The following is a 15,506-nucleotide window of genomic DNA, read 5'->3' on the forward strand; positions in this document are numbered from 1 at the left end:
ACTGTTTAAAACAGCACTATATGCAGCATTGGCAGCCCTTAGACATGCTTTACAGTGATAGTATAGTGAGTGGCACAATCAGTGCTGCATCCCACAAGTAACATTTAATTGACAGCCCTTGGCTACATTGATTACCACATACTAGGGACCTGTAAGTGAATTAAATGGACTAATCAGGTGTATACTAATTTTACAATGGTCAGAAGGGAGATCACAACCATTGTTTGAGGAATATGTATCTAATATACCCTCTCTGGCCTATGGAATACATACCTCTATTCCCCCACTCTAATGGTAAATGTCATCATGCAAATAAAACAAAACCAAATTATTGGCCAATGTAGGCCATAGATGTTTGTCTTATTTTTGCGCCAATGTGTGTTGTTAGAGTAACTGGTATGTATATTGCTGTACATGTGTTCTTTTTAAAGTTATGGTTATACCCAAACAAGTAAGTTACTTTCAGCTAGATTCATCGTAGTCCCGTTTTGCGAGTCCTTAATAGCGATTATTAAGGAATAGCAAAAAATATTGTGATTCCTACATCAGCCTTATTTGCGATTAGCATAGCAATTTGCTAATCGCAAATAAGGATGCGATTTCAAGGGTGCCAGGGGTGTCCAAAGGACACCCTGTAGCACCCCTGAAATGGAAATGTAGCCTGATATTGCGCACACACATGTCCAAAGGACATGTGTGTGTGTAACATACCACTTAGAAAAATGCACTAAAGTGCATTTTTCTAAGTTTTCGCTATTTACCACGAAGTCAGACTTCGTGGTAAATAGCGGCAGGAAATTGCGAATTCGCATATTTTAAAAGTTTCATGAATTGCATTTAAGGAATCTCAAATAGAGATTCCTTAAATGCAGTTCCTCGCAATTATGCGATTTCGCCAATAGCGATTTTTGAATTTGGGATGATGAATCCCAAATGCAAAAATTGCGCTCGCAAAGGGCCAGATTCTGAGAATCTGGCCCTTTGCGAGCCGATTTTTCGTTCATGAATCTAGCTGTTAGTTACTTATATATAAGCGAGCATATTGTATGCCTTTATTTTCCGTTATTGTAATCTGGTAGGTGTGGAAAAGAAAAGGTTCAGACGCTGAGTGACTGGGATATTCACCTTGTAAGTGACTACAGCTTTATAACTTTGTTTTTTATACCTTGTAGTTTAAGTGCCCACCAGAATGTACTGACAGCACTGGAAAAACACCTTTACATCATGCAGGTATGCTCACATATTCCTTGGTTTCTCATTTTGTGACTCTTTTTTTCAGGTGTTTGTCATACTGGGATGACACACTTTTACATTAATTTGTTTATTTGTGCTAATCAATCATTCAGTCATCTTATACAGTTGTGACTGAAAAACACAGACACACACTCACACATCTGACCACTTCTTTCTTTAGTTTCTAATTTTGGTACCTTCTCTTGTGTAGCTCTTATGTTATTGGATTTCTTCATTCATTCATGTTTTGTAGATACCACACTGACAACTATGTATGTGATTTCCTGTATTCCATTAATTCAATACCGTGCCTCGCGCACAGCGCCTTCTATTTTCTTGAAATCTGATTTGATTTAAACACTGTGCAGGTGTGGGTTCCAGAACTTGACACATTCCGGAAGAAAGATGAGATTTCAACAGTGATTTCTATAGTGGCAGCATAACAGCTGTTCCTTTTGATAGCTATTCTAGAGGCATCTTTTTCCCCAACTTTCCCGACAGCCTTGGTAAATTAAGAATCCAAAAGATAATACGTTTTAGGTTCTTTCCATCTTCTGACTTACTGGAATTTTTTCTGGACACAACTAAATGGGCTTTACATCAGGAAATAGGCACAGGAGGCTAGAAGAGCTATCCTGTGGTAATAGACCACCACCGAAGAGTGGCATAAAGGCACGGACAAGCATATTAACAGCTCTTTAATGGCAGAACAGATTTTAAATTCCAAATATATTTTTGTATTTACAGTCCACTGACTGTGTCACACCTGTGCCTCCCTTAAGTAAAGTAGTCTATTTCTGGCTAATGTGCCTCCTCAGGAATGTTCAAGTGAAAGCTTTGAGTAATATGGCAAATTCCTCACAAAAACAGTAAAACAAATTATGGAATTCAATTGTGTTTCTTAAAGAAAACGAATGAAAAGTCGAATTGAGACTTTATGGATGTGCTTGACACAGTGTCTTGTGTGTAAAATCAGTTCTCTAATTAATAAAATAATCCATATAGTTCCTGGCCCAGTCAGTTTTATTTTTCATTTTATTATTTTTATCACGCAACAAAAACAGTGAAGTCGGTGATGTAAAGCTCACAATCGTACAAGCGAACAGCAGTAAATTTCTATTCTGACACATTTTCAACACATTCTTTGATGAGACAGACAGACACTGGTATTAATCCGATTGGTTTAAAAACCATGAAGTGGCACAGTGCCAATCCCAAAACATGTCAAATCGAGTTTAAGAACTGAGATCAGCCTTTCAACCAGTGGAAAGAGCGGGTGCTGCTGTACTGGAGAAAGGATAGATCACATTCACACTCTGTATTATGGTTTTTATGAACTCGTGGAATCCCTTTTTAGCTTTTTATTGCATCCTAAATTTAGAGGGCTACAGATATCATACCAAATAAAATGCTCGGGTTAAGCCACTGCTGACAGTTTGGTAGTCGGTGTGAGTACCAAGCTTGTGAAAGTAAGATTGCTGAAAACAGCCTAGGTAGTACAGTGGCGCAAGAAAAGCAGGCGATTTCTCAACATTCTCCAAAAATGCGACTGGTCTTGTTGCCTCTAACAGCTGTAGAGGAATAATGCTCTTGGGTACTGTGGAAGACACTGCATTTCAAATGCAGCGTTTGGCTTTATCATTCTTCAAGATGTGATTGTGGGCTCCTCCCCCTCCTAAGCATCCCACCCATCCCTATATTCACCCAGACACTCCTGCAGAGGCTCCAGCCTCCTTGCTATGCTTAATTTGTAGGTTTCCTCTTAATAGAACTTAACAGTAGCACCAGTAAGGGCAAGTATTATGTAATTTCCAAAGAAAGACTTGAGACGAGCCAATTAGGCTTATATGAGGTCATCAAAGGAAAACAAAGTAGTTGCCTTGCCTGGGTATGGTAAAAAAAAAACCTGTCACATTGCAGTGCAGGGAAAAATCCTCTACTGGCTTTGTTGCATGTGGAAGGAAAAATGAAAAAGTGCTCCCTCTGCAAGCCTTGTGAGGTATTGGAAACCTCCAGAGGAGTAGAAGTAGTAAGCAGATGAAGAACATAGTCATGTGGAGCATGGGGTATACTTCATGGATGTCTACTCATCACTGCTAGTATCCGTTCTCCTCTTGCTCCCTGGGATCGATCAAGTGTGGGCTAGTGGGGCAGGACTTCAGGAGGCAGGGTGGGTACCCATTGAACTCTGTCTACTTGCCTTCTCACCGAGACACTTCATTGGACAGGCAGCTTGGAGGTGTTAGTGGTTGTTGATGGACCTGAGGCCTGTGGAGAGTCAGGGACCTCTCCAAGAGGCTGGTAGGGCTTCACACAGTCCTGACATGGGCAACTAACGGAGGCTAAGGGAAACAATGTGGCGGTCCGTAAAACTCTGTGGAAGCGGTTTGTGACCTTTTGAGTTCTGTGGACCCCCATTGAATTGCTTATAGAAGCTGGGAATCCCCCACCAATGCAGTTTCTACCATTGAACTTCTAAACAAATTTTAATAGGAAGGTTTCTGCTTTTCAAACTGTAGTTGTATTTCTAAAAAGTGAAGCAATAGGCTAGACTTTGGCATACTACTATGTCTTTTTTTGCTCCTAACTAAAACCTTTTTTGTGTTGGCGCATGCCAGTGCTTCAATTGAGGCCATCAGTCGTCCATACTAGATTCCATTTGTTGTACTTATTCTCCTCCCACTAATAAATAAGGAAAGTAACTTGATATTTTGCCTCTTATTTCAATTTGTTTAAAATTTAAAAAATTGCAGTTGTGCTTTTTGCTTTTTTATGTGCATTTACGTTAATAACCCGCTAATAATATTTCATTTTCTAAGCAGCCATGTACCCTCCACACATCCACTTTCCCCGATTTAAGAACTGCTGTCATATGGGTTTTGGTGCTTGTCCCTTACTCTTGACTGAGTTCCATGTAGTTCAGGGTCTGGGCTCATTCTTGCTCCCTCACCTCTACCCTTGCACCTTCTCTCTGCCCTGCCCTGTCCCATGCAATTCCCTCACCCATCTCCCTGGCCTACTCAATGTAATCCCCTCACCCTCTGCTCTGCTTCAGATGCAGGATGGCTTTGGGCAACATGGAACGATTTTAGTTTTTAATATAGCAGTTTGGGGATCAGGTTCTACTTTAAGAGGAGACACCCAGAAAGACTAGTTATTTAGCTATAATCTACTTAATTAATTTCCTGAACTGCTGGGTAGTGACCATGATCTATCATTTATAAATATATATGTTGGTAGAGAGTTTCCTTGAAATTGTTACACCATTCATTCTTCTGACAGGTTTTGCATTAAAATAAGTGTAGTGACAAGTTTTAATTTTTACTATTATTATAAATCAGTGGTGGAACAATTGTCGGAGTGGGGGTGCTGTCCTGTTATATCACTGAAGTCCTATAGATTTTGAAAAATCCAAGTCTCAGACAAAGCGCACGTGTAGCAACGGTTTTCATCAAGAGAGTGGTGATGGTGTAGTATGTAGTTAGTGGTGCTTTTGTGAGCACAAATATATTGCTGAAGCATTGTGCGGTAGCTCATTGTCATTTATAGAAAGCGCATTTCCCATTGAACTGCAGACTAAATTTGCACAGAGACACAGTTTTACTGATAAAACTATATAGTGCACAAACGATAATGTGTAGAAATCTAGTTTCAGCAAATATTTATCATTAGGCCATCCCCAAATAAAATTGTTTTAGTAGTTTTAATCCTACTAAAATCTTTCTTTCCATCACAGTTAAGAATTACAATTTTTTTTCTTCAGTTCAGCTTTCCTAACAGCTGAAATATCCTGAAATATTTGAAGTTTGTTTAAATTGTGTTGTATTAGATAAAAATGACATGCTACAGCCTTTCCTTTCAGACTCCATCAGGATTGCCGGATAGGTCATGTTACAAAATCTCACTCTCGGAGAAAGTAAACACCAATCACCATGTTAAAAGAATAAATAGCAAACAATCAGAAGTCCCAGTCTGACGTTTGACTTCAGTCCCCAAAGCGCAACAAATGTGACAAGTTAATAGCAACATTTAAAGGAATATTTATTGCTCACTCACTGTCTGAACCGGAGACTGGATATTTTTGGGGCTACTGCAGTAACCCTACTTCCAACACCTATGTTATAAATGACAACTAGAGGTAGGATTCCTTTTCATTTAGCTACCACACCTCAATGAATTCAGTCTAAGACTGCTATACACTTAAAGGTGGGGCGAAATTCAAATACGGCTTCCTCATTGCGCTGCAGTAAGAAGCTACCTCTTAATTTACTGTTGATGAGTTGTGCCAAATACACAGTGGTTGACACTTCATTTGCCAACATCTGTACTGCATGCATTGATAGGTACTTCCTTACTGGATTAAGGGTAATATGCTTGTGGAAGTGGCCATTTTAAGACCTTTAGAAATAGAAGTAGTCACTGAAGTTGTTCACATGTTATGGTGAGTGATTGTTAGGTCATGGAATATGGCATGGCAGTATGAGAGCCTGCTATCTATGTTATGACTTAACAGTGATAATAAATGTAGCCTTTGGAAGTTGAGACATGTAGAGGCAAAACGGTTGCGTTGATAACATTTCAGTACCCTTGAAATTCTAGTTCCTGTTAGCCAAGCAGAAGCGAGTAAAAAGGACAGGTTTCTTTCTAAGCTGAAGTATCCATTGTATATTTTAGTGACCAATTCTCACAAGATCCAGCCTAGTTTAGCTTGCTCCACACACTTGACAACAACTAAATGCAAGGGCCCTGTCAGCACTTGTGCACTCACCTGTCTCCATGTTCAGGCACTTACACTTGGGGGACCCTCATATTGACGCAATCGCTCATCTGAATGTGCTCTCCGTACTCCTCATTGCTCCTACATAAGGAACCTGGCTTTTATGTGGTCAACAGGAGAATAAGAAATACATCCCAGCAGGTAGTGTCTGGGAAGTTTGATGCTTGTTATGTTCTGTCTGTGATGATGAATTGGAATCCGGCTGCATGATCACGACCTTTCTCTCCTTCTAGTCATCTAGGAGTAAGTCTCACAACTTCGAGGATGTAAGGGACTGAGGCTAGGGCACATACATACCATGTTTTCACTGGTGTACTTGTTTATCTAAACAACTATAGCCATCGTGGATAGAAATCCACGATGGCTATGTCTTTCCAGATGCCTGGGCTTTAGGGACAAGGTTAGACAGGGATAATAAACATACTGCTTTTATAAATGCTTATTCAGTAAGGGGCTGGATTGACAAACCTTTTCAAGGCTGCTTTTAATTTTCCATTCCAGTCAAGAAAACATCCCATTTTCACTCCTCTCCAGCCCTTCAAGTGGTAAATTGAGGATTTGCAGAACATTTTCTGTTGTTTACGCTCTAAAATACAGAATATCGAAGAGAATGTATATGAAGGACCTGTCTGCTCTTTGCTTTGTCTAAAACCAAGTAAAGTGGGTTTGCGATACTACCACTTTCTTAACTTTGGATCGGCTTATCTACAAATTCACAAACTCCCAACACAAATGTCCCAGGGGTGATGTGACCTCCACTGTGGTCCACTTCGTATCGTCAGGGGTAGCAAACGTTATATAAATGTAATTACATTTACAATACAATATCAACCAGGTTGGCATTAGACATGCAGTGAAATCAGTGTTTTATACTTCAGTATATATTTCATGACGTTTGTCATTGTGTTTCAGCTGCGAGTGGTTGCCTTCCTGTAGTCCAGCTCCTTTGTGAACACAAATGTCCTCTCAATGTCAAAGATACGGTAAGTACCTTTTATCAGCAAAGTACACTAACTGTACCGTGCATGGTCATTAATGCACCAGTCTTGACCAGTTATAAGTCTCGATTTAAATCTCGGGAGACATTAATCTAAATGTACTTGCATGCTATTTGAACAGCCTGATTAATATTAAATTGTACATGGAATGTCATGGAAAGTTGCCCATTTAATAGAATGTGAATATCTACTGCTTTTACCCTGGGAAAACAAAACAAAAAGTAATGGGGAATGCTTGAATCGATCTCAACCACTTTTAATTGCCAGGGGCCACATTCCAGTCTATCAATTACTTACCATGCCACCTAAGGCAGAAACCAGCTATACGCAAAACAGCCTTGGCCCTGTTCCAATAGGAACTGTTCAGTTCGAAGTGCCAGACCAGCTCACTTCTGAACCAGAACACAAGCAACCCAGACCAACCTCAGGATATTTGTTTTCCTCACTGCGGGGCCCTAAGTTCAAATAGTATGCTCAGATGTCGGTCCCGTGTTCACTGTGCCACTGGAAACAAGCTGCAACTTACTGTAGAGGTCCAAATAGGCGGAAACCTGTCTGGGATTGCTTGTGGTACAAAAGCAAAGTAAATTATTGTACCTGCTGCAATGATATGTATGAAGCTGCATGGTGAAATTCTTTGGGGCTTTCTCTGATTGGGTCCTAAAATGAGTGGCAGGTCGGTTAAAACTCTGAGTTATCTATGTCCCAATGGTGGATCGTGCTGTAAACCGTACAGCTCCTGTTCCTATTATTAGCAACATTAATGCACTTGGCGTGAGATTCTCGAGAGCGGGGTCCGAGTGGATATTTATACAGAGGTATCATTGAGGCCAAGTCACCTGGAGAATAATGAACCCGTAGTATCGTTAGCAGTCATGCATAGCCTTTGAGGATACAATATTACTGCCTCATCCTGTTCCTTAATCTAAGAAGGAGGCTGCACAACCTGCTCTTTGAAAATGAGGCTGCTCCCCCTTCTTTTAGTGCTGTCCAGAGCACATATCCAACTTTTTTTTATCCCAAATTTTCTTTATAGATTGAGGAAGGGGCAAGCTTCCGATAATGACACAAAAAAAGGTCCCTGATGCCAGATCTAAAATATCATCCTTAGAAACCTATCATCAACCAATATAAAATATATGGGGGACAGTAGGTTAACTAACACAGGTTAAAAAATAATTAAAAAATACACATTCAATATAGAGACTGATCTTCATAGAAAGCAAGCATCATTTGATACATACTGCAAAACATGATTAACGAAAAGCACAAATAGGTCAGAGGAGCACTATGAATTTGAGACCTCGAAAAAAATTATAATATATTAAAAATATTGAATATTTATTAAAAAACAAGGAATAACCTTGTGTACAGTACATAAATCACCAAATATACATTAAATTTGCAGAAAAACCATAAAAAGTCGACGCAGCGTTTCGGTGCAAGCGTTGGTGTTCTCCGATTCCGAGGATATAGACCTGCTGAAAACCCCTGCCCCCCTTCAGTGCTTAATTGGTTCAAATAAGTGCCAGGGCCCAGGTTATTTCATGGACGGTCACTGCAGCTTGCTCGCCCTGCTAATGCTGCAATGCAAAGTATATTGGAGCTCTAGATGATCTGCTGATGTGCTATTCTGACAGACAGCGCCACCTTGTGGTAATTGTCATAAATAAGTGCTTGTGTTGAGAAATAAGTGCCAGTGCTAAGCACCGGCAAACACTGGTACAAATTAAGCAATGCCGCCCTGAATACCAGCATTTGGGCTCAGTGAATTAACTGGGTCCTTGTAGTAATTTGCTGAGTCCTTTTCATTTTCTCAAGACATATGCTCCCTCTTTGGCAAACAGGAAGTAAATGACACTTTACAACGCACGTGTTACATCGCGTGTCATTACAACAAATTTTTTCCATCGCAAAGTCCATCACAATGCATGCCGTTACAACGCATGTCATTACAATGCATGTCGTTGCAACGCATAATCCATTACAATGCAATTACTGTTCTAACTCCGCCGGGGCGTTACTTTGGGGAATGCGTTGTAATGGATTATGAGATGTAATGACTTGCATTGCAATGGATTTCGTGTTGTAAAACATTCGTTGTAATGACACGCGTTGTAACACGTGCGTTGTAAACGATGTTTCCCACAGGAAGTTGATCTGTTAGCAGATCAGAGCTCTGCGCTGTTGACTCACCTTTTCAACTGTGGGAGCTAGACTACATTGAGATGATGCTGTGCTCAGCCTGTGTTTTTTTCTCCCACCCCTTTAATTTCACTGTTAGTGGGGAGAATGCACAGGGAGGGAACACTTGAGAAAATCGTCCCCTCTTTTGGCCAAAGAAACCCTGCTTTCCCCTCTTTAATCTGATGATGGTTGCCCCAGAATTGGTTCTCTCACTGCAGCCTTGCCCACTATGCTATCCCGCTATGCCGCCTATCTGAGGCTCCTGGTGTGGATGTTCAGCAAGTAGGTCTTTAACACCTATGCTTTCCCTTGTTGCCTCTTCTGCAACATGAACCCCAGTTGATGCTCCATTTCCTTCATGATATCTTTGATGTGGGATTATTTGTCTCTAAATTGTAATGCGTTGCCCAGCTATTTAGGCTTGTCTGGAGTCCTACTGTGGTTTGTCTTCCATTGAGCCTTCAACTGCTAGGTTGCTGGAGAGTTTTGCTGTACTGAAGCCCATGGTTAATATGTTGGGCCTCCCTTGGACCTTCCTTTAATTTTCAGAGCCTTGTAGATTCCTCCCTTTGACTCTTTTGAGGAGACCCCCCACCCCTTAAGATTATTTACGGCACAGCAGGTCTCCATATTGGCCTCTTACGTTGTGGCTCTCCATAAGGATTTTTGATGATCATATGGTGTTGCATTTGGGCCTACCTCCCTAAGATCATCTTTGCTTTCCACCACACATTGAGGAAGATGCTCTTTGCATGGAGTGGATGGGAGGTAGTGCAAGATGTCTGTGTATATCTCAGCAGGTCTTCCATCTTCAGGCTTTTTGATGGTTTATTAATCAATTCTGGTGTGGCTAAGAATCATTGCAAATGTGTAGCGATCATTTTAGGGCTTGTAGAGCAGTTTGACATTTCTTTTACTCTAATGCTGGACTCGCCCTTCCTAGTCAGGGTCAGGCTTGAACGAAAAAGGGAATGACAGAATCTTGGGCTGATACGAGAGGCTTCTATTTATGACTCCTGCATGACCGCCACCTGGTCTGTGTCATCCTCATTTGCTTCCCACTACAGGTGTAATGTGGCTAGGGATACTGATCTGGTTTTTGGTACTACATTGGGCGAATGCAGGGCTACTGCACTTTGATTCCCTGTTTCTTCTGTTTGTCATGTGGGAGTGCAATAGTGTTTTGAAGCTGCAATACTCAGGTCTTGTAGTTCGTCTTTTCTCGTCCCAGAACATATGTTATCTCTCTCCAATCTGGAGATAATTTATCTGTAGTCCTTATGCTTGGTTGGATCCAATCTGGAGTTGATTCATCTGCTGTCTTTGAGATTGGTTTGAGATTAAAAAGATGTGGTCTGGGCGATGGTTCCCTTTATGTCCTTACTACTGGTGAGTCGAAGGAGGGATTTAGAAAAATGCAATGTAGGATAGGAAGTGCTGGATGATAGTGGTGGCGTAGCCTGACCTCAGTGAATAAGTATTTAGATTAGGAAGAGAGTATCAGAGTAATGAAGGCTACTGTACGTTTTATAGCCATTCGTAGGCTTATGTTAATATTGGCCTTCTGATGATTGAAAATCTGTGTATTTTTTACACATCGGTGTATAGCTGGAGAAGACACCCTTTTAAAGTTCCGTTAGGCTGGAACAATGACCTGCTTTTGACGTAGGGCTCAGGTTCCTTCTCTACAGTAAGCCCTTCACCTGTCCATTAAAGTGTGACACTGTGCATCAGAAACGCTTGCCATGCTGTTCCTAACTCCAGGTAGCTCACAAATACACTGTGTTTCATTAACCCCTTCGGTGCTGATGACAGCTCCCGGTCGTCATCAGTTACGGTGGGCGTGTGCTGATGACGGCCGGGAGCCGTCATGACCACGCCCACGAACGGAATGTGCCGCACAGGCGCAGAATTCCGGCCGCGGCGGAGGGGTTAAACTTGCCTACATGTTGGGGGCGTGACACTGTAGGCTCTCCTCCTTAACGCACCCTCTCTTTGTTTTAAGAATGCCACGCATTTGAAGCTTGCATCACCAGTACAAGCTGGTGGCTTGTAGTAAATGCAAGATGCCTGGTCCAAGGGCAGCCTACCTGCTTCTCAGCCCATCCTCCAGCTGACTCTCTCACTCACCAACATTCCACAGCATCCTCATACATCAACATTCCACAACCACAGTCACACTGGCTGAGCAGCAGGTATAACACGGATGTAGTAGTACAGACCCGATTAAAGAGAGAAAAGGCAGACTCGTCAGGCTGGTCTTGAGACCTGGGGCAGGTAGCAAGCCCAAGTCTGTGCCCTGCTTCCAGTCAGGGGGCCTCAGTTTGGCAGGCGTAAAGGGGAGTGCATGGCTGTTCATAAGCATGCTACACACCAGTGCCACGTTTATAAACAGTAAAACGTGCTATTAATCCACTGGGTGTCTGGGGGCCATGACGTAGCCAGTTTATTCAGGATGTCAGCGTTCGGTCCGTCAACACTTCTGCCGGATCAAAAGCAATCTTGTTTGCAGTCAGTCAAAGCAGTATGAGAAGTAGACAGGAAAATATAAAGGGTGTTCTGAATGCAAACGCATGATTAGCTACAGAGGGAAGAGGCCTGTCGGCGTCAGACCGCAGGACTTGGACAAGGAGCTGGAATATTTTTATGCGGTGGAAGTGCAAAGACTAGAGCTGCTTTCTAAATTTAACAGAAAAGCTGACTCATGCACATTGAATATCGTCTGTGGTGAGGCAGAGTACACAAAAGGGACAGGGAACACACCCTGTAAAATAGCAAAATTAAAATCTTGTGTGTCCCAAAATAAAGACATTTTTAGCGCATTCCCACATCTTTGTATGGAAGCACATCACAGCAATGTTCATTTAAAAGGATGAGCTTGTTAGTCCAGCTCTCTCCTCAGATGCTGTGTAAGAGTTACTTTTGGAATAGAACTACACCCCTGTGTTCAGTGTCTCTCCTACATTAGGCAATACTAACTTTTGTTATTTACAGAGTTTAGGGATAACAAAACTATGGCATGAAGCGCTATACAAGAAATAAGTCATTATTATTGTGATGTGTATTGTTATTATAACCAGTTGCTATTTGCAAAACACTTCGATGGTATAAAAATCCAGGTGATATATTGATAACAGCGAATGCATGAGCAAACCGACTATTTCATAATAATTCTAAAGTCACTTTCTCGAAAAAAAAGTTATCCCTCATGCAATAACGGATTCGGCTAGCAAAGTCCCCTAACTCAGCAGTGGCTTAAGGACGATATGATTGATGCTTGTGCACCGGGCACCGACCTCAGTGGATGCTGCATTTTGAAATATTTTTTTTACAGCATTACAATTACTGTAATGGAGAGTTCCTTATGTGCCCAACCATTTCAGGGAGTAATAAAAATATCAGGATAACTCTGGTGATTAATTTACCTGCCGTAGAGATCGGAGATTTGTCAAGCAGTTTTGACTCATCATAAAGTAGCCTCTGGTTAATGGGCCTGCTGCAAAGTTCGTGTAGCTTGCAGACCACAACATTGTATTTTAGGTAGCTAGCTCAAGGGTTACTGATTTTGTTACAGAGATCATTTTATTACTTGCGGTTCGTAAGATATAACCCTTCGAATATAGCAAAGTGATCTGTGAACTGGCATCGAAGTTTAGCATCCCAACTAAAATGCATAGGTTTAGAACCTTACGTTGCTAAAAAGGGTTTGTTGGGATAGAAATAAATTCTTGTTGGGAAAGTCGACCCCAACCACTGTGATACGTTTTAAATCCTGAGTTTGGGCAACTGCGGACCAAGCACTCTTAAAATATACTTCCTACCATTATGGATGACATGTGACTCCTACACCTTCTAGCCCCCTATTGCCTTATTTAACATTTCCTATTCACTGATTTGCACACTTTTATAATTCATTTTTCTCTGTACAATGTGTGTGTGACAAGTGCTCTTACATTGGTATGAGTAGCGCTATGAGAGAAGTACATGTGCGAGAAATGAAGGGCATCCTTGGTGGATTGAGGTGAGGGAATCCGTGGAGAAAGATCATTGGGGGCGCCAACAAAGAATGTCGCACCGGACACCACGAGTGCCAAAGCCAGCCCTGACCTAACGGAACCGTATTGCTATCAAAAAATGGGACTTCAAACATCTTGTAGGGTACGTTCTTATCATAAAGGCTCCATCAAATTTACTAACTGGAATGTAAGGCAAGGATCTTATTCTGAGCTATCTCAATATGTAATATCTCCAATCAGATCCTCAGTAGAGTGGATTTCCACTTACTCCTCAATGCTTTACTATAGTTTACAGATGTTAATCCGTTAGGCAACGATATAACATTTAGTGATCCTTAAGACATAGGCAAACTCAAATTTATGAGTCACTCTAAACCAGCTTTTTTCTTCATCCTTGCACACTGAATGAAAGATTCTGTTTTTTCCCTGTGCACCAAGTGATGAACTATTAACAATTAAAGACAATCTATAATCTGGTCCTTTTGTGATCTGCTTTTGATATTAAATACACAACACCTACTGAATTTCATGCAGCTCACCAAGAGTGGCCTATAATGCACCAGTCTGCTTTCATGATCCGCCAGCTGTGGCTGCCTCTTGACCTTCCCACAGCCAGAGTCTCTGGCAGTCAGTGTGGCTGTGACTACCCTGCTGAAACCAACCATCAAAATCTTAGCCACAGAATCACATTGCCACTGGCACTACTCCCACAAACCCTCTAAAAACTGCAAAAGGAACTTAAGCTGTTTCTTTACATGCTTTGAAGATGGAAATTCTGCACGCACATTAATACCCATGTGCCGTCCACTGTGTGCACAAGCAAGATATTACAGTACTTTCTAACATAGGATCTCACAGGGGTGTGCATTAGATATTGTAACTTGTGTATGAGGTGCTGTCTGAAGAAGTGTGTCTTAAGTATTTTGCTCTTATACCTAGCCCTGTTGAAAAACCTCCTGTAAGCACTCAAGACCTATGTATGGGGCCAAACAAATTACCTTTGAGCAAAAGCTAAAAATTCAAAAAGGAAGCAATCAGATTTATAGATGCTGGCCAATGGTAGAGGCTCTTAACATGCCTTTTCTGAGGCAGAAAGTCATATTCCAAAGAAGGGCTACGGTTGATGTGAGCAAGTGGTCTCAGACCTGGTGTGGAAGACCTAAGCTACTTGTATTAGAATTAGCACGTTTTTACTGCTGTTGCCAAATTTGTAGCGTTAAATATGGATAAAAGGCAAACGAGGTTATTTCTGGTTCAACTAATCACAAAGAATTTACTCGGGGGTCCCGGGACCTATTTTCACTCATGAAGAGGCTGAATTTGATGTTGGTCTTTGAGGTAAAATGGTTTTTCAAGGAGTATTTTCCGTTCGTTTGTGGTATGATGAGGTTCTTCCAGATTTTAAATTCAGAGGCGATAGGCAGGTTGGGAATATGTTCTAGCTGTGGACTTAAACTGTTCTCAAGTTCCCAAAGCCAGGCAGAAGGATAGCTCAGTCCTCCAGTTTGTATGAACTTTTGTGATCATATTTTCGAAGTTGACCAGTATTATCCTTGAAATACATAGATGAAGGATTTCAGTGCTGTAAAAATAGGCAGAGCGCCGAAATAGTTTGCAACTCCTTGTTACTCCCGTGCGCTGTAGTTATCCACCCGACTGAGCTTGATTCATTGGTGAATCAAGGCTGAGGGTCAAAATCCACCAATAGGAGAAATGAGTTGGATATGAATTTCTATCATTCTGTCTAACAAAGTGACCCGAAGATATATACAATAAGACCCAGGGTGGACTATGGTATTCATGGTAGGTAGAAATCTTTATTGGAGGCAAAATGCTATTGCCAAGTATTTGAATGGATTAGGAGTCTGACTTGTTTTGATTGTATAGAAAAAAACAAAACAAGCTTGCCCTTCACCCAATGAGACTCTGCCATTATAACCCAGTAACGTTTTACTCATCCATTGTCTCGCATAGTGTATTCTTGACCTGTTGCAAAAGAATCGCCCTCTATTCATGTCTGCAAAATAAAATAGCATGCTTCTGGTTTCTTAGGTAGATAGAACAAGGTAGTCTCTTACGCGTGATGCGCTTGTAAATATTTTGTGATACCGGAGGTAGAATAAACCTGATGTAGAAGAAAGGCACATGAACATGAGGGGCCCTGTACTGGGGAGCTAAGGTTTGTAGCGATGCATAACAGGGCTCGCACACCATGCAGGGACACTGATCGAGGAGGATACTTAGTAAGGTAATTGGAAACAGGCATGATGATGCCCTGGGAATTCCCAAAATATC

General features: G+C 41.4%; 1 protein-coding gene across 5 annotated transcripts in view; it reads left to right on the forward strand.

Annotated features, from left to right (window-relative positions):
* Positions 1 to 15,506, forward strand: part of RAI14 (retinoic acid induced 14) — a 450,945-nt gene that overhangs the window by 321,176 nt on the left and 114,263 nt on the right. For all 5 annotated transcript variants that reach the window (XM_078674923.1, XM_078674924.1, XM_078674926.1 and 2 more), the window contains 2 exons: positions 1,173 to 1,230; positions 6,923 to 6,993. In XM_078674923.1, coding sequence (XP_078531049.1) covers positions 1,173 to 1,230; positions 6,923 to 6,993 — 129 coding nt within the window. The remainder of the gene's footprint in view (positions 1 to 1,172; positions 1,231 to 6,922; positions 6,994 to 15,506) is intronic.

This window comes from Lissotriton helveticus, chromosome 2_1 (assembly GCF_964261635.1).
Source record: "Lissotriton helveticus chromosome 2_1, aLisHel1.1, whole genome shotgun sequence".
Classification (NCBI taxonomy): Eukaryota; Metazoa; Chordata; class Amphibia; order Caudata; family Salamandridae; genus Lissotriton; species Lissotriton helveticus.